At 46.1% G+C, this 26,368-nt stretch overlaps 1 protein-coding gene across 2 annotated transcripts in view; it reads right to left on the bottom strand.

The window, feature by feature from the left end:
• BCR (BCR activator of RhoGEF and GTPase) overlaps nucleotides 1-26,368 on the bottom strand; it is a 93,844-nt gene that overhangs the window by 19,712 nt on the left and 47,764 nt on the right. For both annotated transcript variants that reach the window (XM_058851459.1, XM_058851460.1), the window contains 8 exons: nucleotides 16,963-17,067; nucleotides 16,252-16,437; nucleotides 12,656-12,763; nucleotides 11,195-11,255; nucleotides 10,705-10,757; nucleotides 10,215-10,355; nucleotides 1,408-1,529; nucleotides 18-186 (listed from right to left, as the gene is read on the bottom strand). In XM_058851459.1, the coding sequence (XP_058707442.1) occupies nucleotides 18-186; nucleotides 1,408-1,529; nucleotides 10,215-10,355; nucleotides 10,705-10,757; nucleotides 11,195-11,255; nucleotides 12,656-12,763; nucleotides 16,252-16,437; nucleotides 16,963-17,067 (945 nt within the window). The remainder of the gene's footprint in view (nucleotides 1-17; nucleotides 187-1,407; nucleotides 1,530-10,214; nucleotides 10,356-10,704; nucleotides 10,758-11,194; nucleotides 11,256-12,655; nucleotides 12,764-16,251; nucleotides 16,438-16,962; nucleotides 17,068-26,368) is intronic.

Below are 26,368 nucleotides of genomic sequence, written 5' to 3'. Positions count from 1 at the left end.
GCGCTCAACTCCTTTACCTTTTCCCGCTGGATGTCGTTCTTGATCTGGGATATCTTGATCTTCATGGCATCCAGCTCCTCATCAGGTACCAGTGGGATATTGGGCACTGCCTCAGACTCATCCACCATTTGGAAACTGAGGTCAGTGAGCGGGATGTACCACTTGCAGTCATATTGTTGGCTTTTTCTGAAAGGCAGTAGGTCCAAACCTTTTACTACTACTGCTGTTTGGTGTCCTTCCCACATGTTCTTCCCCGCTATAGTGCAGAAGATGTAGATACCAGCCCAACTTTAGTGTGATTCCCATGTGGAAAAAGTCTGGCAACAGGCTGCTTTTCAGCAAGACAGCCTAGCAGGGCCAGTAGCTGGTACTGCACATGAAAAAGCAATTAATTTTGTAATCTAGTTATTTTCATCCTAAGAAACCACATCCATCTCCTGCAGAGAATTTTTGTCCAATGTGCTCTCTCTTTGAATCCTCTGGTGTGGCAAAGTTCTAAAGCTGTGTCACACCTGTGACCTGGTGGCCCCCTGGGATCTAAACCTGGGTCTCTCCTGCCCAGGCTGAGGCCAAGGTGGGGCAGGTGAGCCAATAAATATAAACCTCTGTGTAATCCAACCAGGGGAGAGAAACTAAAGCTCATAGCTGCCATTCTCCAGGGATTTCACCAGGATAAGCAGCTCACTTTTTTAATGTTTCGTGACATTTATTCCCTCTTCACTTCTGTTGTCAGGAACATCCACTCTTGGGAATGTCCCACTCCTTTGCATCTTCATTCCTCACAAGCATGTGCTTAGAAAAGGGCAGGCGTAACTTTTTGCTTGAGGAAGGCAAGAAGAGAAGTCTCCCCAAGAAGAATGTTTACCAAATGAAGAGAAGCTCTATTTGAGGCAAGTACATTGGTAGTGGTTCCTCCCCCCTCATTTGTGAAAAGTGTCAGCAAAACTGCTTTTATAGCTGTATTTTGGGGTCATAAACATATGTTTACTTTGGTAAACATAGTCTGTTTACTGCACCTTTGCCATTTTTCTGTAAAACTGTTAACATGCTGTAACTGCAAAGCCAAAATTAACAACCTTAGTCATAAAAAAAGTGAAGAATGTCACCTATTAAAAGAAAGGGAAAGTAGAAAAATGAATGACATTTGTTCAGAATACCAGCAGCTACAACATATCTTGCTCTCCTAGGCAGAGGCAGGGATGGGGAGGAATTACCTTTCCTGAGGGGTCAGGACTTAGACAGGATCTCATACAGTAAACATTCCCATCTTGCTGATCATTTCTTGTCTAACTATTTGTGGATTATGGTTACCCAGGTCTGGGGTATATGCAACTAAAACAGCAGGCTAATCACAGGATTCTGTTACAGCTGAGGTGCAAAGCACAAAGTCCAAAAACAAATTCTCACCCTCCAATCTGCTTCTTGAGCTTGGCACACAGGAAGAGGTCAGTGAAAAGAAAGACGTGCCGCAGCTTGCGAGCCCCTTCCACCAGCTCCACCATGAAACTGTCCTTCAGCAGCTGCCGATGCTGGGAAAAACACAGGGAAAATGTCTCAGTGCAATATGAGCTCCAAACTTGGCACTGGGGCAAACACAGTCCTTAGATATGACTCCTACCAGAGCAAATTGAGTACATTTGTCTAATTCAGAACAGTGAAAAAGTCTACTAAATACTCCTTGCTTTCAACTCTGCTCCCTGCTGCAGCCCTCACTCCCAGAGGCAGAAAGAGCCGTGCATCTTCTCCCCTGCCTGGTGCTAGGTCAGACTTTGGGCTTCTCTCCATCACCTGCTCCTGAGCCCAGGTGCAGCTTGTTGTGAGTCACTGCCCAGCTCCTTCGTACCAGAGTTCCTGAATCCCTGCCAGCGGATCGTCCCCTCCCGAGCCAGCAGAGAGCAGCACACACCGCTTCTCCCGGAGTCACTCCTCCCAGAGTCACTTCCCAGCCTCTGCATCAGCTTCAGCCACCCCAGCAGGGACAGCAAAGCTCCCCTCGACCCCTTCCTTCCTCTCCCATTCACAGAACGACTTTGTCAACATTGACAGCTGAACGCCATTGCTGCTCCTTCATTACAAGTGCTGTTAAGGGATTATTCCTGAACATGTGGATCTGGCAAACGTCTCAGGAGTCCCTTAGCAGCCTGCGCTTTAGAAGGACCATCTGGATGTACCCTCACCACGTGCCTATTGGAATCTTCTTTATGTATCATATAAAGATTCCCCAAACCTAGAAGATGCAAAGAAGCTGCACAACTCTGATGCCTTTAATGCTGCTTCTAGCTCCATGGAGTTTTACAGTCTCCTAAAGAAGGGGCACACACTGGCAGCCAGAACCATTGCTTTCCTAATTCCCTTAGGAGGGAGGGGCAGGATGGACAACTCCATAGTTAAAAGCCCAAAAGGCTGGAATGCAGGCACAAAGACAGTGGCTGTGTGCTCCTTCCAGTGACCATGGCAGGAGTTTCATGCCCTGCTGTGTGCTCGGGTCCTCCACTGTGCTGTCAGGATCAGCAGGACTCAGTGCACATCTGCAATAGATACCTCCCATCGATTTTCAAGCAGAAGTCAGGTAATTCAGCTCTGTGCAAGTTTTATTTCCACCAATATGTGTAACTGTCAGTGCTGCCTCACTTCACAGCCAGTACAAGCAGGAGCCATCAGCTTCTCCACACATGCTAAGGTATGCTAAGGAACTCCTCCCTGACCTGTACTTTGTTATTCCAGCCAAGAGGATGCTCCTCTGCCATCACTAAGTGACATATCAGACATCCCACATCTGCCTAGACAGTGCTGTGGCTGGTGAGAGGAGAGTTCTGTTAACCCTGTCCAGGGCTAACCAGCCCCTCCCCAGCTGCCTCATTGCCAGCCCTGCCTGGCCCCACGCTCAGGACTCATCCCTGAGTCCCTGCTGCCCTGCCCCTGGCTGGGACCCCCACATTGGGCACACACACAGAAGGGTCTCCATGGGGCAGCACCACCAGAGCAGCTCCCATGGGCAAGGTCAGGACACCCAGGGCAGAAGTGATGTCTCCATTTCTCAGGTGATGCCCCTGGGTTCTGTTTGTTGCGTGACTTAGCAAACCCTGAATGAATTCCCTGCTGAGGTGTGGGAGTGCAAACCCCCACGCTGCCTCTCCTTCTGCCTACCATTCTTCCCATCTTGGCTCTCCAAAATGAAAACAAACCACATCAGTCCTGAGCCTAGCAGGCATTGTGGCAAAGAACACATGATAAAGAAATGCCCTTGCAGACATAATTCTTCTCTCCACAGTCTGTCTCACAGCACCCTACACTTCCTGACAGGGACTAGGAGCCTGCATTTTCCCATCTGCAGCTACAAAAGCACCACAGCTACCTGTGAAAGCACGTGGAGCAGTGTCAGCATCTCATCTCGGTTCTGCCTTCCATTACATGAAGGTCCTGGTAATCTGTGAGCAGGGCAGCAAAAGCTGCACCTTTCCCAGGGCTGCAGGAAGCAAGGCTGCTCCCTGGCAGACTGCTGCACCATCTCTGGGCAGGACTCTGGGGAGATCTGGCATCCAGCAGTGATTCAGCTCACAAAGGCCTGTACATATGTTAGTGTTTATTTTTAGGTGGGTGTGATCCTCCTGGCTTCTTCTCAGTGTTTTTGGAGTGAACTCCTGCCTGCACTAATGCCTTTGCTGCTGATGGGCACTGGAGCACGCCCTCCCCTCCCGCCTGGGAGAGCAAGGCCCAGATAGGAAACTAGAAACACTGAGCTTTGAAAATAAATAAACCAACTGGAGGAGGTATGTTGTCAGTAGCAAGAACACTCTCCCCTCCTGCAAAGAATTTCATTTGGGAATAATAATAAGCAGGGAAAGAGATTTTCTGAGCAAGCCAAAACCCTGATCTCAGGTTTCTAGATATGATGCATATTAATTACACTGCAAATCAGCTCAGCTCCTCTGGAGCAATGAGAATAACTGCTTGCTGCTAGCTCAACCTCTGCTCATTGTTTGTAGGTGTAAAGATGTTCTCAGCTTACTCATCTCTGCTACCCAGCAGGATGTAGCACTGTCCTTTCCCTGCCTGGCAGTGACAGGGCACAGTCCTGGCCTGACCTGTCTGCCTCTGCCAGGTGCTGACAGTGTGAGATGAGCCCAGCACCCTGCTTAGAGCACATCTCCCCAGAACCTGAGCAGAGAGCTCAGCCATTCCGTGCCAAATGACCCAGCAACCTTCACATTCCCACCTGGGGTTGAGCTGGCACTGAGTTTATTTGGGTTTGCACTCCTGGGAACCAAATCCTATCACTGACATAGACACAACACAACCCTGAGGCAGCAAAAAGTCCCACAAAGAGAGCTGGGTAGAAGAGGGCAAGCCTGTACTTCCTAAGCTTGGCTTTAACAGAAGGAAAGAGGTGAAGAGATATATTCCAGTCAATCAGAGGGAAACACAGAGCTTCCCAGAACCCTTCACTCTTCTTTTCTTCTTGCTCATGGGAGCTAGATGGGAAGGTGTCCCTCCAGCAAGCAGCAGGGGTGAACTGCCACAAGAGCAACCAAGCATCTGGAGAGGAGCATACAGGAGAAAACATTTGTGGATCAAGTCAGGAAATCTCTCATCACTACCAACTTCTCTTGGAGAACTTTTATTAGGGCTGGGCAAAACAGGCATGCCCCAGGCTGCTCAGCATCCGTGGGGCTGAGGAGGGGCACTTCCAGTGAAGGGGCACATCCTTTGCTGCAAATGAGTCATCTTGCCGGGAGGTTCAGCAGGTCACAGGGAAACAATAAAAGGATTTCCCAATGGCTTACCAGATCCCTGCCAAACCCCACAGTGTGGGAGCAAAGGGCACCTTCCTGGACCTCCTGCCATGAGTCAGCCCATCCTCTCCCACCCTGGGGGAGCCAGCAGCCCCCTCAGAAAGGGCTTCTGCCACTCAACAGTTCTGTGCCACCTCAGCTCTGTGGTTTTGGAACCAACAATTTGGTCAACTCCTCCCACCCAGGGCCACCAACAGCTATTCCTTTGGTGGCCTCCTGCTAAATGGGGTCTCCTGAAACACAAGGGGTTTTGGATAGGTGAGCTTGCTGTACGTGACATATAATAGCTCTTGTGTGGAGAACCATCTCTCTTGTTCCCAGAGTCACTCTGTTAAAGTAACCAAAGGTGCTAAAGATTTCCTAAAATACACTGAAATAACTGACTACAGTAACACCAAATAAACATCCAAGAGAACATAAGATTAGGGTGATAGGGTGACAGTGGCAGGAAAGTGACAGAGTGACACCCTCTCTTCCACAGACAGCCCACAGGACCGTCAGGTGTCCAGCACAGGAGCTCAGCTCAGCTTCAGAAAGATGTTCCAGGAAGTGTGGGAGAAAAGTCTTGATTTTGTGTTGTAATAGAGTGAATTAGGATCATCTTTAATCTCCCACACAAGGCCTATACTGTTAACTTCAGTGGCTCTTGCAAAGCTGTACTGGTGCAATAAAAGTTCCATGTCTCTTTTCCAGGCCCTGATTTCTTTGCATGTTTTCATCTGCTTCTTCTCCCACCCACCTGAGAGCTCTGAACAAAAGAGCTCTCCCTCTACCTTCTCCAGAGCTTGGTTATCCTCTTTGGATTGCCTATTGCTGTCCTCCTCCTCCTCTTACCTCTGTCACTGAGCATCTTTCCCTCCTCTGCTACCAAGCTCACGACTACCTGTGTGCTCATCTATTCATCCTACGGTGTTTTTGTGCTGTTTGCATATGATAAATCCTGCTGCTGTCACAGACTGATTAGCTGCAGGAAGTGTGGCCAGCTTGTCTGAGACACATTACAAGAAGAGGAATTTAGGAACCTACTCAAGCAGACCCACAGCTGCACAAAAGGCGATCTCCCCACTTGTGTGCCGAGGAAAGAGCTCATCCAATGTGGTGACAGCAGAGGCCTGCAGCGTGCGTGGGTGAGCACCAGGAAGGGCTGGGACATGTGTGAGGCACGGGGAGGAGGGGAAAGCCAGGAGATGGGTATTGGCACATGTCAGTGAGGAAGAGGTGGTTTGGCTTTCTGCAGAGCGTAGGAAGAAAATGATTCCTCATGTGTGTAAGTGTGTTGCAAGACCAGCACTGCAAAAAAAAAAAAAAAAAAAGAAAAAAAAAGATGCTCTGCCTGGGGAGTTAAACTGGCTGCTCTTGAGCATTTTAATGGCCTCTTTCTTCTTCCCAAAGCTCCTGTCACCAGGAGCTCTCTGGCTCCAGCTGTAAGACAGAGTGTGAAGCAGCCAAGATAATTTCGGAGTTCTCTGTTGCCAACATCTGCCCAAGGCCTCCAGGAGCAGTGGGCACCAGGCCCCATGCTGTGCACAGCTGTGTCAAAGCTTCACTTCCAGCTTTTCAAAGGCTTCAGTTTGCACTTCAGCTCCCTTGCACATGTCCTTTGTCCTTTCCCTTCCCTAGCACACTTGGTCCTCTACGAAGTCAGCCAGAAGCCAAAGGCAGTGATAGCCAGTCCCTTGACTGCAGTTTAAAACCACATTTAGAAACACAGTAGAGCAGTTTGCCAAGCAGCCTCTCCTCTCCAGGGCAAGGACAGAGGTGTACAGTAGCACAAGCTGATCTGTGAAGTGAGGTACTGGGCTTGCTCCCAGGAAAAGCTGCCTGTCAGCTCCCTTGTGCCTGGACTGGTGCTGATGAGACCAGACATGAAGGCACTGAGCCAGCAGTGACCCAAAACTCCAGGCTCCATCCCTCCATGCAGCTGTGGGATCACACAAACATCAGTATGAACACTGCAGAGAGGGTGGCAGGACAAGGCCAGGGCAAGGCAGAGTGGCAGCCACCACACTCAGGTTGGTCTGAACTGCCCTGGAACAACACTGCAAAGAGCACGGGAGGAGCAGCAGACAAGAAAGGGACCACCACCTCTGCAATTTTTGATGTTTCATTAAATCCTGCTTTGACAAACACACTGAATTAGCTGGAAACACCAGCCTGGACCTCTGGCAGGCAAAGACACAAGCACTACAGTCATTTGCATCCAGGCTTAGCTGAAATAAACCCAACCTAGAGCTGCTCTGTTAGTAAGACTAGAGAAGGTTATTACTGCCCTCCTTCTGCACGTAACAGTGGCACGTCCTTCATCCCAAAGCATTTGTTTTTCTTCTTCCCCAAGGCACTGTCCCCAGTAGAGCCTTAACCTTGTCCCCTCTTTAAACCAAGACAGCAGTGGTGCAGAAGGATCAGCAGTGACAAGAAGATGCCTCTTCCATGGCCCCAAGGGCTGGGTGACTCTCTACCACTCACATTCCAAGCCACAAAGTACAGGGTTACTAAGATTCCCTTCCCCTCCGTGCATTTGCCTGGTTATTTGGAGGGTTAGGAAAGTTGGTACCTGTAGATAAGTCATTAAAAAACAGTAAAAAAGGTAAAACTATAAAAGTAGAAAGATGTGATGAACAGAAGGGAGCAATAGAATGTAGTGGATCAAGCTGAATAGAAACAGACCCCAAAGGCCAGAGATGCCTCCCTGGCTCCCCTGTGTTGCCAGGCTGGGGCTCTGCTGGCTCCTCTGTACCGTGGCCCTCAGCAAAGGCTGCTGCAGTCAGCAAGGATCAAACTCTCTGTTCACAGGCTCAGTCCATCCATTTTACCTTCTCTGCTGCAGCTCTTTCTGGCCCTCTGGGGAGGGATTTTACTCCCTTTGTTCCCATCTCTTTGCGCTACCTGAAATACTCATCCAGCCCAGCAAATTAAACCACATGACAGAAACCTTCCAGTTCCTATGCGTGAAACTAGATTAGAACAAAGCCTCTGGAGCCCAGCAGAACTGGGGGGCTGGAGTGCAGGATGGACACCTGGCATGTAGGGAGCCCAGCAGGCAGGGCAGGCTGAGTCACTGCTCCCAAAGCAGGGAATCACCTCTGCAAAACACAACAACACTGCTGATGAGCCTCTACTCTCTCCTGACCTGCACTCCCCTCCTTAGCAGCCTGTCTCTAGGGAGATTAACGACTGGCTGCTTTCCCCAGTTCAAAGCAATCCTGAAAAAAAGAGAAGGAGCAAGAGGCTGGCAAAGGAGATTTGATTCCTCCCCACAACACACTCAAAGGGAAAAAATATTCCACATAAAAGGCAAGGACTGGGGAAAAAAGATAACTGAGATCAGCACCTAAGCAATACATGAGGGGAAAAGGCTATTTTACTCTCCCTTCCTTTCCACCAAGGAAACTTCAATGGGAGGAAGACAAATAATGAAAAAAAAAGCCTTCAAAGCAAGCTGGTGATTCATTAAAATAAAAAATGCATTATGCATTGAGAGCAGTCAATTAGGAGATGCAATCCACACACTGTCCTGTCACCCCGGGGGGAAGCACCAGCAAGGCAAGTGGGAGGAAAGGATAAGTGGAAAAGGAAAGATTTACAGGCATAAACAAAACCCAGCTATGACCCCAAGCTGAGCAGCTTGCAGGAAGGAACAGCCATCACTAACCCACACAGAGTAGCTGGGAGCAGATTTATGTCTCTGCATTACTACATGGAGAGTGAACATACCTACTCTCAGGACACAGAGGGTTCAACTGGGGCACTACTGCTTTCATACAAGTGGGATATTGGTACCAAATGACTGAAGAAAATATTCGTGCTCAGATTCCCAGAGTGGAAGGCAAGTCCTTTTCCTCCCTGGGCTCAGGAAAAGCTGTGTGCAGTGAGGGAGGGCACAAAGGGTTCCCAGTCCTCTCTAGCACACCCACAGCCCTCTCCTCTGCTATGTCCTCTTCCTCCCCACATCATTCCTGGACTCACTGCAGAACCAGTGAGGGTTTTGCCAGGCCTGCTGAGCCCAGTCCTGCCTGCCTCCCCTTCCTGCTTTCCAAGATCTGACAAATACAATGCTCCAAAAAGCCATCAGCAGGATCATCCTCCTGAGCCCCCTCCTCTGCCTGGGCTCTGGCACCTCATTAGGATTCTACATGACAAAGCCTGCATCCCTCACTGAGATGCTGAGAGACAACCAGAGAACACAAACTGCTCCCTCCCCTTCGAGGGGCATTCTAGCCTGTGCTTTCTGCTATGACTCAATCAGCAGGCACTTTAACGAGGCCATCCCCTGTCACTGAGGCACCGGTGACTGATGGCTGAGCTTCTAGCTCAGCCTCCAATTGCCTGGACCCTCCTCTTCTTCTTTTCTCAGCTGGAGGTGTCCTCGGTTGACAAAATGAGACAATGAGCAAGACTTGCAGGAAAAAGTGCACCAAATTCCCAGAACTGCAGCTTCCAGCAAACCTTTTGTCAGCTGAAAATCAGTTTAACAGCTAAAAGCAAGCATGTTTAGCTGTCAGGATTTGAGAATAAATCACGAAGGTTCATGGTATCTTAACAATCTCCTGGGCTTTGTAAGATGTTTTTGTACAGGGTAATTTGGGTCACTGTTGATCAGCCCATGGTTGGATGCTCTTTTTACACCTTTACTATCTGAGCTGCACCTCTCTGTGTCCAATCTCCTACATCCCTCTCTCTCTCAACACTTCTGCCAGCCTTGGCCTTTCTTTAGCAGGAGGGACTGAATCCCTTTTTAATGGAATTACGATGCACCTGAATCAAGGCACTGAGGAATGCAGACTCCACCACAGAGAAGCTCTGTGGCCTCCCTGCACAACACTGCACGCAGGTGAAGTATCTGCACATCTCAGACCTCTCTGGGTGCAGACCAGCTCCTTACAGAGCTGAGAAGTGTTATATTACACTCTTAGGAGTCAATCATCATCCTGGCTTTCCCAACCCATTCCATTTGTTTTGCTTTCCAGTCATATTTACAACACTATTCTTTAGAAGAAAGATGCAAAAAATTAATTGTATGGTGAAAATGAAGATTCTGGAAAACAGCTTTTCCTAATCTTTCATGACTTCTGATGTTTCCTCACCTTTTTCTCCTCCCAGGCTTCCCATTTGGTTTCAGTTTGCAGGTAAAATACAAATCCATTTAGTGCATGGCAATGTGCATCATAGAAATTACATATGACAAATTATTATAGCAATGCTAAGGACAAAACTCTAATCACACTTTTCCTCTCGGTTTCCAAACTGTTTTCTGAACAGAAAACAGAGGGAGCTGTACCACATCCTTTAGAGAACAAGGACACTGCATAAACTGTATCTTAGCAACAAACAGCTTAACAGCATAACTTCCTAGTCAGCTCCACAGAAAAGACATAATCAGTATTTAGAAACTGAGAAAATAACAAGAGCAGGAAGACTCACCTCCCCTTTCTTTACAGTCATGGATTGCCGGCGAGGAGTGATCTCTTCGTTGATGCTGGAGAGGAAGTTCTGCGAGATCCGCAGAGCATCCTGCAGCAGGGGATGGTCAGGGTGGCTCACAGGAGTGTGCTTGAGCAAATCCTGACAGCAGGAACATAACACAGAGAACACAGTCATGGGCAGCACTGGATGGCAGGAGGGTTCAAGCACCCCTAATCAGAGCTGTAGGACAAGATGCTCCAGCTTCTTCACACAGATTAGAGCAAGGCTTTATCTCTAGAAGATAATAATACCCTGCATTTCTTGGTGACATCACTGCAAAGATAGCAGCGTCCTACCCATGGACTCCATCTTCTTAGTGAAAAGGGAAGAGGCTCTTATGCAGCTCAACAGGTTTATTTTTGCAGTCCTGCAGCTCCATGGAAAATTTGAAGATCAAAGAAAATAGGACAGGGGTCTAAAGTTTGAAAACTCCCCTTCAGATACTTACATGCAAGACAAGTGTGCTGCGGGTCACTCGATCCACTGGCTTGTACAGCAGAGCTGTGGAAACAGAGCAGTAGGAACATCAGGAAGAGTGGAAGCTCCTTCTAACATGGGGTGTCTTCTATTCATGTGCACAAAAACAAGCATGTGATCTTGACCAGGCTCTCTAAATGGCCCCCATGAAACCATCACTGCTGGGGTTGCATTTGTGCTATCACTGGGTAGCAGATGTTCTCTTAAAATCACAGCAGCCCCATGGCTGGGCTGGCTTTGCCCCAAGGCACTGATGAGGTTTGAAGCCAGGAGGCATTTCCCCATGCAGGCAGCCTACTTTGCACGAGCTCTGCTACTTAGCAAAAGGGAGCTGACTTCCCAGCTAGAGCCAGCAGACTTCATAACCTTCCAGCATTCAAAAAGAAAAATGGAGTGTGGAGGTTTGGCAACAGCCTCCACACAGTCCTGACAGACCAGTCTCCTCTATGTGGATCACTCACTTTCCAAGGAATTTTTCGTCGTCTGATCTTTAGATTCCTTTGTGCTTCTGGCCTTTAGATTCTAAAAGAAAAAGAAAACCCATGTAGCAGATGGTCAATCACCTTGAAACATCACATGGGGACATGGCAGACTATCTGCTCCTTCAGGGGAAGGCTAGGTGTGAAAGGAGAGCCCTACCACAATTCAAGTCAGTGATGGAAAAATGTGCTTTCCTTCTTGGTAAATCCACCACTGCCATGTCACAGGCACCCACACATCTCAAACATTAAGCAATGTTCTTAGGAGCACCTGTCAATAGACATGCAGCAAAGCAGGGAACCACCTACAGCAACAGGGATGGGGGTGGTTTTAAATCACCTGCAGCAGAAAGACATCCCTCAGGACACAGCCACTGTCCCAGCACCAATAAAGGAAGTTCAGGATTGGCATTCAATACCCTCAGGTTATACTTCCCGTTCCTGTACTCAGAGCTGGGTGACCTTGGACACATCAGTTCTTCCAGAGCAGCAAAGGAACACTGTCTGTGACTCTGCTCCTTGCCATGGCCATGCCATGCGTTCATGTACTCAGCTCAAAAAACCTCACCAGGACACAAATGCAGAAGTACCATCACCATCATTCCAAATACAGTAGATATTGGCATGATTCAGAATTATTTGTCAGAAACAGCAAAACTGAGAGATCATATTTTACCTTTCTCTAATAAAAGTCTCAAGGGACATGTGATATAGAATGTACTCAGGAGTTTTCTCAGAGCAACAAACGCCCCTGGTAGTACTCAGCTCTGATGATTTATCTGATTGTTTTTACGGAGACACATATGAAATTCATGTTTTCTTGGCAACTAAGTTCTTCAAGAAATAATCACTGCAACACAAAGAGTCAATGAGACCATGCACTGCAGGGAAAGCTGATGGTCTCAGAAGAAAATATTCAAAATGCTTTGAGACAGGTACTCCTCTGACAGAGAGGAAATCAGAGCAGGCCAAAGAATAGTATTATAGATTTATGGTTGACACACTTGCCTTTTTCAAGAGAGAATTACCCTCTCCTCTGCATGCCAGTGAAGGCTGCAATCCCACTGACAGCCACAGTGCAAGCCATTAAGGATGGCTTTTATGCCACAGCCAGAATCATCATTAGCAAGAGAAACATTTGAGAAAGTCACACAGAGCTTTCCCTTCTAGAAATGCATGAAGGTGGCACAGAGCTGGAGAAGTTCAAAGCAATGCCAGTTTCTACCAGATTCCCTGGGTGGGGACAGCACACAAAGGCTGTGTCTGTGAGCAGCCCGAGGTACAATTCAGTGTAAGAACACGAGCTGAAGCAGGGAGTCTGTGGGAGCTCTCAACTCCTCCAGAAGTCAAGGCTGCAGAGGTACTTGGAGAATAGACAGGAGTGACATGGCAGGGTATTAGTCAGAGCCAGACAGCTCATGTGTCTGAACACCGTGACATTACCTCAGAGATTTCAGCAAACTGAGCATTGGCTTGGCAGCATTTCTCTGCTGTCTCCATAGCAACTTCATAGTTATCCACAAAGGCCCGGTACACTCCCAGCTGGCTGGCCTGCAGGAAGCAAAACAAAATACAATAAATGCTGGGAAGAGGGCAGTTTGGGATGGTCAGTCTTGGTATGCAATGATCAGCTTTTTCACACCTAACAACTGCAGGGAATGCTGAGCAGGCCCAGAACATTTCTGACCTCTCAACTTTGTGTAACCAGCACTGCCCCCATGCACCCAGTTCCACCCTATGCTGAACAAGTTTACTTGTGAAGGATGTGAAAGCCTACGAGAATGACACATCCTTATTTCTGACATCTATTTTTCCCTTCTGAACTGCCAGATTAGTATCTATTAATATTGCAGCTCATTGATGTAACTGGAGCTGCTGGCTTTTTGCCACAACATATGAATCAGGGAGGAATGATTCAGCCCAACAGCACAAATGTGACCCCAGTAAGCTACTTGTTGGCCTTTGCATGATGGATACTTTGCAGATATTACCCATATCTGCATTAGTGAGCATTATTAAAAGGGCAGCAGAGTGCTGAAAATACAGAAGAGAGATGCAGAGCACAATCTGTTTGGATGGAAGTGACTGGGTCACTAGGTGACAGAAAATCAGGGCAGTTTTTCCAGCAGAAGGAATATGGAATTGGTCCAGAAGAAGATGGAACAGGCCTCAGAGTGCAGTAGTAAGTCATTATTATCACAGAGTCTTAGCACTGATCCCGTTTGCTGACTTAGGAATTGCAGCCACATTCACGCCAGAGAACACAAGATCCAGCACGGGAAACCCCTGGGGAGCCTCCAAGCCTGTCTGGAGTGCAGAGCTGGCTTTGTGCTGCAGAGCTGCCAGGCTGGGCTGGGCACCAGCAAGGAGACACTGCCAGGGGGCTGCACCCACCCTGAGCCCTGCCTGAGATGGGCAAGAGGCAGAGCTGGGAACTTCCCCGCTGCTCCTGCCCTCTCCTGCTCTCCCTCATAACCATGGTGCTCCCCATTCTCTGTGGAGCTTTGTGCAAGAGGTGATGGAAGAGAAAAAGCCACTCTCAGGACAACATTCTCTGCACAAACTCTGTTAACAGGGCTGAGAAACAGTGAGCTATTTCCTAGGTCACATTCCACTGAAAGACTAGAAACCATCTCAAACTTATACAACATTACACAGTTGTGACTGAAGCTGAAGAAAACTGTGCTCACTTATATCAGGAGAGAATGAAATCTGTATTGGCCACTGAGGCACAATCCTGTGAGTCATTGCTGTCAGAATTACTGACCATTTGCAGGGCTCATGCCATTCAGATTTCGATGGTACCAGCTAACATGGCAGAATGTTAAAGTTTCTCCATTCTCACGCAGTTCTTTCATTTCCTGCTACTCCTGAACAGTCTTTCTAAGCTTTCATTCTCCTCCTCTAAATGTGTCATCACAAAGACATCTTTTGCATTAAAAACTGAGCTTCCAATCAAAGCATAATGCTCACACACTGTTTTCATGCTGCTTTAACTTTTTTTTCAATTAAAAAGAGCCCACTGAAAATGAAACAAGAGTTGGTAGAAATGGCTGGCTTTTGGACATACTCTTTTCTGCTTCTGACACCTATAAGTGAGGATGTTTGCTAAATATTTCCTCATTTCTAAAAACAGCTCTAAAGAGTTTCCTTTCTAGCTATAAAAAAATATGTACAATATATTTCCCAAAAATGAGAAGCGTATTTCACTCCCACATGCCTGGCATCTTTTCTTTTTCTCAACAGGAAAAGGTGTAATAACAGTCAAGTTGATGTTGCAAATAGATTGTGCCAGGACACAAGGAATTCTAAAATTCTTTGCATCCACTATCTGTAACTTAAATCTACTGTGCTGTTTTTTGCATGTGAGTACAGAAAATTAATGTCACCAGGGACATCTGGGTATTTCAGTGTTTATCATCAGACTGCATGACATGACCACGAGTAAACAGTCTGCTCCAAAAGATTTGATGTACATCCAGTGTAGATGCCTTATAAAGCCTGATGTTCTTGCTGTCTCTCTCATCTAGTTGCTTCCCAGTGCCTGCCAAGAATTATTAGCTTTATCTCATCCAGCAAAGAGTTTGCAATTCCCACCGTTGCTGTACCAAACCACCCGAAACTGAACCTGCTCTGCCAGCTCAAAGCCTCCAGCACTAGAGCAATTTGTTCCTTTGTTTCCAAAGCTAATCCAACAATATCAACAATTCTGTCACAAATGCAGAAAAATCAGGGGAATGTAAGAGCAGAAAAAGGGCTGAACTCCTGCATGTGAGATCAGCCAGCAACAAGAAATGGTCTGAAACAAAAGCCTGAGTAGCTGTGCAGTGAGTAGAGGGTTGCTGGACGGCCCTGCTGAGGAATAGGTTCAGATCTTCTCCAATTAGTGCTATTCCCATTGCTGCACCACACGTCCAGGGCAGCTCATGAGGCTGTCACTTCCATCAGCCTTCTCTGTCTGCTTCAGCACCCAGCAGCAGCTGGGTTTGTCCTCTCAAACCAGCTGCTCAAATTGCATACCATGAACTATTCACCAAGGCACCAACTTGACCCCTCCTGGCTAAAACATGCTGGCAGTGAAAAGCAGATTCCTGCATTTTCATCTTGAGCTGCTGGCATGTACAGAAAACATCATCTTCCAGGCCAGCTCCCCCTGCTCCATAGGGGATGGGGCTGATGCTGGGCTACACAGCTGCTAACAACTGATGGACCCTGTAAAGGACACTCCCCAGCCAATAAACCCCTCACTGGAATGTCACTCCTACCCTGAGAACCAGAGGCACCTCAGGAATGCAGAGCTTCTTTTCTTTTCTAAAAAGGAAAAAACAGCTCCTTTAATCCTTTGCTCTCTGCACATGCTAGGGGAGAGGCTAGAGGGGACAAAAAAACCTCCTAGAATGCAAACAATTTGTCATCTGGCTCAGAAACTCAGCAATTTTAATTCAGCCTCAGGAATATGCTGTATATGTCTTTGTCCTTTTCTGCACTCAGAGAATTCTGTTGAGGTTGCTTGGAGGATTCTCAGCTGCGGGTTGACTGCATCAGCATAACAGCAAGGGGAACAAAAAAGCCAGGAGAGTGTCAGAAAAAAAAAGCCAATGGTGATGACCATAAATCAGCAAAAAGTAGAGCAAAGCACCAGAGAGAGAGGGAAGGGTGTGTGGGGGAGTTCAACAGTAATGAGCAACACTTCACTGTTGCTGTTAAGAAGTTCACTTTGTAATACTGCCACTCTCCCATCTCCATCTAAAGGAAATGCTTTGAGGACTCCGCAGAAACCCTGAAGATTCAACATTTGTGTGAAACTGTATTTATTTTAGCACCACAGCTTGCTGCAGTCTTTAATTAAAGACAATGAAAGAGCCACTTTTGCTGTAGGACCTCCAGAGCAGTGGCAAAGCGAGGAGGTGAGAAACCTCTCATCTATTCCAGCCACAGACTTTTGATCCCTTTGGTCTCTGCAGTCACCAAAGGGAATCTCCAGCTCCTGTGAGACAAGTGAGGGGCACCTGCACCTTTGGTGATGGCAGCTGACTCACCAGCTTTTGGAAGAGGTCCCCAACACGTTGCTGATGACTCCACTGCTGCACTCGGGGAAAGAGCCCATCGTAGAATTCCTTGTGGATCTCATAGAGCTCAGGCACTTTGAAGAATATTGTCTCAATCTGCTGACTGGTCAGCACGGGCTGGGAGGTGGTGGCAGCGGCTTTCAAAGGCTTCATAGGCTGAAATGAGGAAAGAAGGAAATTATTATCACACAAACCATGAACACTCACCTTTGCCACACTGCAAACACATCCCCCCATAGAGTTATTTTTCACACTAATAAAAAATGAGATTTGCATTCACACAACTCCTGAAAGCCAGACATGAACAAGTTCTCTCATGGGGATCAGCCAACCCTGGTAGGTGGATTTCCCTGGATATTAATGCTGCAGTTAAAATCTCTTTGCACTCCATCTAACATCCATTAGCTTTCCCTAATCTCTGTCCAACTGTACAGCAATGTGCAATAATTAGCACAGGATACATAAAGACAGAGCTCCTGGATACTGCCACATTAACAACTCCCAAACTCCTACATCCAGTCCTTCCTTTCAGCCTCTCTCTCCACTGGAGAAGAGGAGTAATAGCACCTTTTGCACCCAGCAACTTGTAACCCATGGTGTGTGTAGTTCAGGGAAACTGTGGACAGAAGAAGTGAAAATTCAAGTACCAGTGTTTGAACTGGCATCTGTCCCCAGCCTTACCAGCAGCAGGGCCTCCAGGTGGCTCAGATAGGTTTCCTCACTGGCTAGGATTCCTGACAGCACCCATTTTCTCATCTCCAGGCCTTTCTCCAGGTCTGGCTCACTCTACAAAGAAGTTGTTTAGGAGAAAAAAAAAATTAAAAAAATAAAGAGCATGTTGCAGGGAAAGCAAGAAAAAACCCCAAGAATAAGGATGGAGAGTAAAAGATCATTCAGTTGAGCAGAGCACACTTGTTTATTCAATCTATTTTCAGACTAAAAACCAAACAAAAACATCCACCTGTGCTCAGCATCTTGTTTCAAGAAATATGCAAACATAAAACATTAAAGAAATTTTTATTTACCAGCAACTGATGTCACTTAGATTATTTACAGGTCTCAGCTTTAATCATCCAACTCTGGTTGGATCAATTAGGTGCCCATACTTCTTCACAAAATTTAAAACATGGAACCTGAAAGTTCAGACTTCATCCTCCTAAACAAATCTTAGGGCCCTTGTTCTGTGCAATGCCCTCCCTCCTTCCTTCCAAAGCTGTGGTTCTGTGAGCAGACAGGATCTGCACCTCCCCAGATGTGCATGAACACACCACGGTCACAGCCTGACCTGGCTCCACAGGGCTGCTCTTCCTCCCACTCTCTACTATTCCCTGAATTATTTTTCAGTGCCAGCTTGCACAGTGTCTATTTTAAGTGAGAGGATGGAATAACCAGCATGTTTTGGAATGCACATGCTGATTTTCTTATTGGGATTCCATGAAGGAGCTCTTAACCAAAACAAGTGAAGAAAGAGAGGGGGAAGTAAGCCCCACATAACTGTGTTCAAGGGCTAATGGGGAAGACTAGCATGAAGTGTAAAGAGAAGCAGTAAATCCCTTCTGCTGAATTTCAATTATCCTTCCTCTCAAAACTGTTACCTGAAAAAATGCTTAATCTGATAAAGTGAAACCAAGGGTTTCCAAAAACTCTAGAAAAATTTGGTCAAGCAATGAAGGTTATAAATAATGAGAAACATCCCCCTTTTACAGACTCCTATTCCCAGTTCTTTTTATTTCTGTCATTCACACAAATAGCATTTTAAAACTCCTGCAACCTTTTTATGTTGTTAAATGTCTCTAAGAATAGAATCAGAAGTTGGCTCTGAAAGGGTACATGCTTTTCAAGGGATTTGGGTAGGTTTTTTGGGGCTCCATCCTACTCTTAATATCCAGAGGAATCTTCAGCTTTTGATTTCACAGTGGGAGGATCAGGAAGCAGAGCAGTACACTCTGCTCTAGTGACTGAATATACAGCTCTATAGCTGCCCCCAAAAAAAGCTCCACTTAGTTTAGGGTCCTCTGCAGATGTACAGATGAGGTACCTGGGCTAGAGGTTCAGTTTGCAGGAACCATCACATCCTGAGTGTGACTTTGAGCCTACGCACAACACAAAGAAAGAAACAGATTCTCACGCTCCCAGATATTTCTGGATTCTGTCTCATCAATAACCATCCTGATTTTTGAACAGTTTCATTAAATTTCACAAGCTATATTCTAGCCTAAAAGACTTGCAGTAACTACTTCATAAAAATTTAGTGAGGTGCCAAATACCACCACCACCTCTTAAATAAAAGTGGCAGACAGAAGCTGCTCTAAGGAAATGAGTAAGATTTACACACTTTAGGTACTACATGGAAAGAACTTCTCTTTGCATCCCACCCTTCAGTGACATTCAATAAGAACCACAGTACCTTTTAAAATCTTGAAAGGGCATCTCGAAGAAGGCAGAAATTTTTAATTCACCAGTTTTCAGAAGACTTTAGAAAAACACAAGTGAGAAACTGCATGGTAAAATGAACACTGGACCAGACTGTGCATCCATGGAGCACAGCGGGACTGGCACAGAAATGTTCAACAGGGCTGGGACCATTCCTTGTGGTTTCTGTGCCTGCATGCCCAGCTCATGGACCATTTTATCAGGCATGGTACACACATGTAATCAAGACAGGCAGCCCCAAGGTGGTTAACAAAGATTGCCTTCATCCAAAGAGGAAGGGATGTGGCAGCCCTGGTGCAAGAAAAACACAATTGCTCTTGGTTTCCAAAGATTTCTTACAACACCTACAAAAGAAAAAGTGCAGCTACACAAAGAAGCATTGAGGAAAACTAACAGTGCTCCAAAGTGCGCATTGCTGAGGATGAGGTAACTGGTCAATATTGACACAGCACCATAATTATCTTTACCAGGTTCTCTTGGAGGAGGTGAGGATTTAAAAAACAGCTGGGTATGTTTGTAACATCTGTAAAGAGCAGCACACAATAACAAGTTATTTAAATGACTTAAATTTCCTCATCGTGACAGTGGCACAACAATTTTCCTTACAGCACTGAGAACAGTTTTTCTCTTCACAAGTAAAAGCTTTAATTTACAAGCCAGCTCTTGCTGGGCACCATCAGCTGACGGAGACAGCATTTTCTGCTGGAATGTTAATTTCCTCCTGTTAAAAGAGATGCACTTTCAGAGAGACAAACATCTCCCAGGACACACTGCAGGCCTTCCTTCCTGGCCATTACCACAAGGGCACTGTGCAAAATCCACGGTTTTGTCCTAACCCTTTTTTACTAGAGGCATTTTTCCAAGTCTGATGCTTGCAGAAGTCCAGCCTCGGCCACAGCCAGCCAGGACACAGGGCAGGGCCTGGCTGCCTGATGCTCTGCACAGCAATTGCTCAAGAAACCCTCGGGGGAGTTCATCCAACAATCACAGGGCACATTACAAGATCTCCAATGCAGTACCCCAAATTTACATACAGCTTCCTCCAGTGTGAAAAGATGATCCCCTGCTCCTGCTGTGTCAGGGATCAATGCAGCAGCCAGGACCTGCTCTGTGCATTGTGCTGCTGCTCCTGCTCCCTCCCGGGAGCTGTGTCCTGACAAGAGCTCCTGCTGAGGGAGGCCTTGGCTCACAGTGTCAGCTGGGGCTGCGTGGAGAACATTGAACATCTGGAAAACAGCCCCTGTGCTTCTTCAGCCTCAGGGTCCTTTTAAGTCACACTTGTTACAAAATGTACTCCAAGACTCAGAAATTCACTTGGCGCCAAAATCAGGAGGAAGAAGAGTAAGTTTATTATTTGGTATTACAACATTCCTCACTTACAGACCTGGGAACAGACTCACCTGCTCACCCAGAGCAGGACAGCAGTGAGCAGGTAGAGACAGGGACCATCCTCCCTTCCTGCCCACACAGCAGCCAGGCTGTGATGCACTCCGGGCCATGGGCATTTCTGCTTTGCCCGTGTCTGACACAGAAAGAAAACAAAGAGCAGCACTGACTCCAAGAGCCTGGCTGCCCCTCTGTTCCTGCACTCCAGCCAGGACAGAGGGAACACCCTGGGTATCGGTACCAAGCTCCCCACCAGCACAGAGAGACCTGCCAAGGCTGAGGACTCCTTTCCCCTACCCTGGAAAGAAGGGAGCAGTCTGAAATCTTTGAGCTGCTTGTGGCAAATGCAGGAGCTGGTACCACATCTAGCAGACCACAGAGGATGGGGAAAATACACCTATTACCAAAGTGCAGATGGGATGTTCCCTGCAGGAAGTGGGAGCAGCCTGTATTGGCAAACTCTGACCACTCAGCAGGGAGTGCCAGGTGGTCAGCAGTCCATCCATCCCATGCTTCCTACCCAGCTCGGGTAGCCTGTTTTCCACTTGTACAAGTCTAACTGGTATTTCATGTCCCTGCCTCTTTGAGGCCAGCATCCATTCCTAGCCTTTCTCCATTGTCCTTTCTCCACTGTTCTCCCATCTTCTGGCTCCTCTCTACCCACGTGTTTCAGAATAAACTGCACAGGGCAGCAGTCAGAGCATTCCTGTCTCCCTGCCATGGGAGCTGTGAGAACCCAGCACCCAGCCAGATCTGAACAGACAAGAAATCAGTGCTTTGCTTCCACTCCTCATGAACTACATTTAAAAAGCACCAAAACAATAAGGAAGATGGAAAGCAGGACGCAGGAAATTGCACAGGTATCTCATGCCTGTAAGATCCTGGTGTTCTCTCTTCTCAACTGGGTGGTGATTTTTTCCTATTCCAAAGCCTTAAAAACCAAAAGATTGAGTCACAGTGCGATCTTGCAACCTGAAACACGGCCAGTGAGAGGGGTTGGAAGCTCTGGAGATATCAGAGTGCACACACTGGCCCTGAGCCATGGCTGGGTTGAATGTGTTTACAGCTTGTCAGCCCAAGTACTTTAGTTTACTAACCAGCCTGGCGTCGTGTGTTGTGTTCAATTACTGCGAGGCTGACATTCACCAGCTCCAAGGCTTAGACAGATTCAGCTCTTCCTGACTCTGGTTAAAGAATTCAGGGCTTCCAGGTTCTTGTTTAAATTAACAGCAATAATTGTTTTCTTGCAAATGGTAGAAGAGCACAGATTAAGAATCGAGAAACCACAATACGTAAGATTTTGCAAAGAGGTTGCTGCTGGCACAGCTCTTTAAAGAGAATCAGGGATTCAAAGTGGGCGTATAAAAGGCACTTTAACTCTTCCTTTGGTACAGGGTGTTCATTCACCGTGCAGTGAATGTGTTCAAAGGCAAGGTTTCCCATAAGGACAGCTCACAATCTCATACAGAACCTGATGAAGCCTACAAAGGAGAAAAACATTCAGTTCCATTTTTAAAGTGTAAATATGTTTGAAAGCTTCTGCTGGAGGTTTCTCATTGTCTTGGTGATATTAAATTGGGCAAATTCTGTAATCAAGCCAATCATGCTCCATGTGGGGAGGGGAAGCAGCAGGGAGAGGAGCCAACATTATTTATAACATCAGTACTGGTGTGCCAGCTCTCCTCAGGAAGGGCTGTACATCCAGGCAGAGCCCTTAAGGAGCAAAGAACTGGAGAATAAAAAGAAAAAACTGCATCTGTTGGGGGTGCTGAGGGGAAAAGGACAGTAAAATAAAACAAACAAACCAATTCAAATACTGAGAGGAAGAAAGGAGAATGGTTAGGAAATGCTGGAGGGGGAAGGACAAGCTAGCAAGAGCAGTACCAAGAGCAGTAATCCCATTTACTGCTGTAGCTTCAGAGGTCAGCTTCTCTTCATCCCCTTGGGACCAAGCTAGGAGCAAAATCCACAACCTGCTCTGCCACAGCCCTGCTCTTGCTGAGCTGGCAGACAGCAGGAACAAAGGGATCTGATCTGAGGACAGGCAATGGCTGCCAATGCTGCACCAACCATGGATGCACAGCAGAAAAGGAAAGAGAAATTCTACCTGAAAGTCTGCAAGAACCAGCCAATTTCTCCTCCAAACAGAACAGACAGTAGGAGGTAGTCGCTCAGCTTTAGCACCCCTGCCTCCCTTGCTTTGACATATGCAAGAACTGGAGAGATCTGTTTTGTCAAAAACTCATCTTCTGAATTCTGAGAAGTGACTCCCCTCATTTCCTGGGGCAGTGGAATGAGCTTTGCTTTTCCATTGCCTGCCCTGCACCCACCTCCACAGACCCCCCCAGCCCCTGAGCCTGCCTCTGCTGCTGAGCATCCTGAAAGGCCTTTCCTATTTTATTTCTGCACTTCCCAGGGCTGCAAATTCTCCTCCCATGAGGAGCAGCACCAGGACGACAGTGAGTGAGGCTTCCCCCTTCTCCCAGCCTTCTTTAGCCTCCAGGCTGCAAGCTACTCACTCCAGAACTCCTGGCAGTAACTCTGATTTTCCAGCTGTCCCCACACCTTCCTGTGGCCTAAGAATACTGCAGCAAACTCTCCCTCTGTCCTCTAACTTTATCCAGGTATTTTCTCTGCTCTTCACCCTCACTGTATGGGAACTACAGACACATTCTCTCTTTCTGGGAGGGAATTATCACTATTTTTTACCAACAGTCTAACACCTTCTGAAGCTACCAGCACTGTCTTATTTGGCAAACATTTGGGCTGACATTTTCCAAGAGAGGTTTCCAGAATTTCTGTAAAGTTCAATCACAACAGTTCAGCTGTTACAGAAATGAAGGTTTGGGAAAATTAAATCTCTTCTCAAGTTAAATAAACAAACAACTTGAGCATTAGTGGAACCTATTTCTCTTTTTTCCTCTGTCCCTGTAGGCTTGCTTCAGAGCAAAGTTTGGCAAAAGCACAGGTTTAATGGCAGGACATGCATCAGCAGCCCAGCCTGAGATTCTAGAAGAGCCAGAAGGAATGGAGCAAGTGGGTCAGACACTAAAAACATTTGTTAAGGCCTCCCTTCCACACAAATGACAAGTCAAGGGCTGTTGAGATCCACACTACAAACATCTGTGTTGCTTGTTCCTCTCTGGGTCAGCTGCTGGTGCAGCCTCATCCTCCTCCTTGGACAGCAGCAGTTTGTGCAGTGGCCAGGGAACAAGGGGGATACACAGCAGCCCTGGCTGCAGGGGCAGTGTGGAGGCAGAGCAGGCTCTGCCCCTCATCTGCTCCTGACATACAGGTGGTAGGAGGGAGTAGAAAACACTGCCCAAGTGTAAAAACTTCCACAAACCTCTGCAGGTCAACTGCAACCCTCAGTTCTTGGAACAGAATGTGCTGGGAGTTGGTCTCCCTACACACTGAGGGAGCAGCAGGAAGCCCCTCACAGGCAGTCCAGGAGGTTTCCCTTCATTCTCTCCTAGCAAGAGACGCTGCTTTTGGCTCTCTGCACCTTCTCTGCAGTGGCTGGACAGAGCTGCTGAGCCCCCATGTGCTACCCCCACCAAGAGCTGCTCTAGGGACGTGGAAGAACTCAGTCAAACACCTGGCAGAAAAATACAAAGCCCAGAGCAAGCCCATAAAATAAGTCCAAGAAAAAATGCCCTCAGTATTCAGATAGCAACAATGCAGTCCCCAAGAGGTCTCATGGATCAGGCAGATGAACATCACAGCAAAATGCTGCAATGCCTGTGTGATGGTAAGTGTATTACTTAGATTTATATTTCTAAAAAGTAAATTTAAAATATCTTTGTTTGCTACATTTTCTGTTTTCTGGGTGCCTGACTGGAGGAGTGCTGTTAACTCTTGGTTGCAAAGTGAAATTAAATGAATTTTACTTTAATGTGAAGAAAACTGCGTTAAAAGTCAGAACCTGGTTTTGCAGAACATTACACATCTCAAATTAAGTACCCAAAATTAGCAGATGCTTCTCCCATAACCTGTCTGCCCTGATTACCTGTGGTTAGTGAACATACCATCCTCTTATCTCTCAGGAACACTGCAAGGACAATTAAGACCTGTGTGGCATTCCAGCTGTATTTGGAGTTACTGGAAATGAATACTTTTGTACCCAGACCACAGTTTGCAGTGTCCTTAAATAAGGTTCACACTTTAGAGATGAAATATTGAACGCAGTATCATTCACTCTATCCACTGCACAGTGCAGGAGCTCACAGGAAAGATGGGCCAATTGAGTAATTCAAAGTTATCATCAAGATTCAAGACTTCTTAACTTCTGAATGACTTTACAACCTTAATGTTTTGCCACCATGTATGTAGTGCATGCATGGTGTTGCTGCACACAGTTCACTTCACTTCCAGACTCTGGCCATAAAAATAATCTGAAATTTTCACAAGTAACTGCAGGCACCTCGGTTAAAAGCAGAAAGGCAAGAAGACAACTTTAGAAGCAAACACATCTAAACAAAGCATGTTTTCTGCTAATCAAGTTTAGTACAAAAGAAAATAGAAGAGACACACGTCCTGGTATTTCTGGTCCAACATGTGTTACGTGTTTGGCTCAGTGTGTTTGACAATTTTGTTACTGATGCTTTTTCCACTATAGCTGAAAACACAGCTCAGCAAAAGCCACCTCAGAGCTCATGATGACTGAAAGCTTAACTAGCTTGGGAAATATCTGGATATAAATTAGTCTCTTTCTGCTTGTCATGGACTGTTCAGAGATTGTCATCTGTGGACTGATGACAGACAGGATCAAGTGAAACAGTTGAAGTTCATGATTAGAAGTCTAATCTGTATCAGGACATGTCTTTCTTTTGGAAGCCATGAAACATCTTTTTATAGTCAGAAAAAAGAAAGAAGCAATTTATGTTAAAAATTATTTTTAAGGAAGCAGCCTTCAAGCATTATTAAAGTAACTTTTAAATTAACTACTGTTAAATGCTTATGAGGCAATATTCAAACAAATAAAGAACAAGATTAACCATTAGGCAGTGTCCCTTCCAGGCCTCCAGTCACAGGCACTGTCATAACTGGCTCTTTGAAGATAATTCTCAGCCATGTGTAGTCACATGTTTTTCCTTCATCTTGAGAAACATAACCTGAGAATCTCAAGCCAATATTAAAATGGTTTTGGAGCTTTTTGAATTTACTAATGATAATTTCTTCATTCAAAAGCCTCTTAAATATCACAAGAATTCTCATCTTGAGAGATAAGAAAGCATCTCAAAATGAATACACTAAAGCCTAAGCAGCTAACCAGATTCCACACTTTACAGTCAAATAAAATTAAGCAAACACCAACAATATATCAACTCCATAATGATTTAAGAGATCTTGACAATGAATTTTATAAATGAGAGAGAATGAGGACACTGTATCAGGAAGGATTCTTAGCCTAGAATTCATCCTGGGAGAAGAAAGCTTAGCTGGGACAGTAACCAGCAGAGAGCAGAAGGATGTGTACAATGAACACTGAGCACTGACGGTTTGTGGAACTTCTCAGATTTGCCTTTTGATGCAAGATAAATAAAACTGCCTGATAATGGTGATGGTGTTGATTTACATGTACACTGATATCTCTAAAATATCCATAATTATCTTCCATGACATCTTAATGAACAGGAAAGAACAATATAAAGGCAACACATAAGTTAAAACACTTGGATGAGAGATTTCAAAGTGTCATTTATAATGTGGGAATTCAAGGTTGTTTGGCACATTTTCTTAGAAGTACTGTAGGAAGGAAGTGACAGTTGGCTTTGTGCTATTGAACATTATTATGAATGATTTGGGGAACCCAAAAGTTTGAAAATGACAAAGATATTCAGGAAACAGCAACTTGGGACTCAAGTGCTCTGCAATCTATTGCAAAAGGATAAAAAGAAACAAAAGGTTAGAAAAAGAAAGGACAAATCCAAGCTGAAACTAGGACATTTTGGACTGTGAAAACAGCAGAGTCAGTTGTTCTTCACCAAGGCATGCAGACGACCCACTACCAAGAATATTGTAAAACCAAAAATAGAAATTTTCCTAAAGTTCCAAGCTATAGCCATGCTACTGAACCTGAAGCAAAACCAAAGCAAGGTAGATTGAAGGGCTGTGTTAAGCCACAGGTTAGGCAAGGCAGTCCCTTCTGTATTTTTAATCTATGATAATTGATTATATAGAAAGCTGTTTAGTGAACAGTCAAATCCATTACAAGTAGTGACCATCTCCCACCCAAAGTCACCATTTCAGAGCTGGCACTTTTAAT

The sequence above is a fragment of the Poecile atricapillus genome, chromosome 16 (assembly GCF_030490865.1).
Source record: "Poecile atricapillus isolate bPoeAtr1 chromosome 16, bPoeAtr1.hap1, whole genome shotgun sequence".
NCBI classification, from domain to species: Eukaryota; Metazoa; Chordata; class Aves; order Passeriformes; family Paridae; genus Poecile; species Poecile atricapillus.
This window is presented reverse-complemented; position numbering and strand designations above follow the sequence as displayed.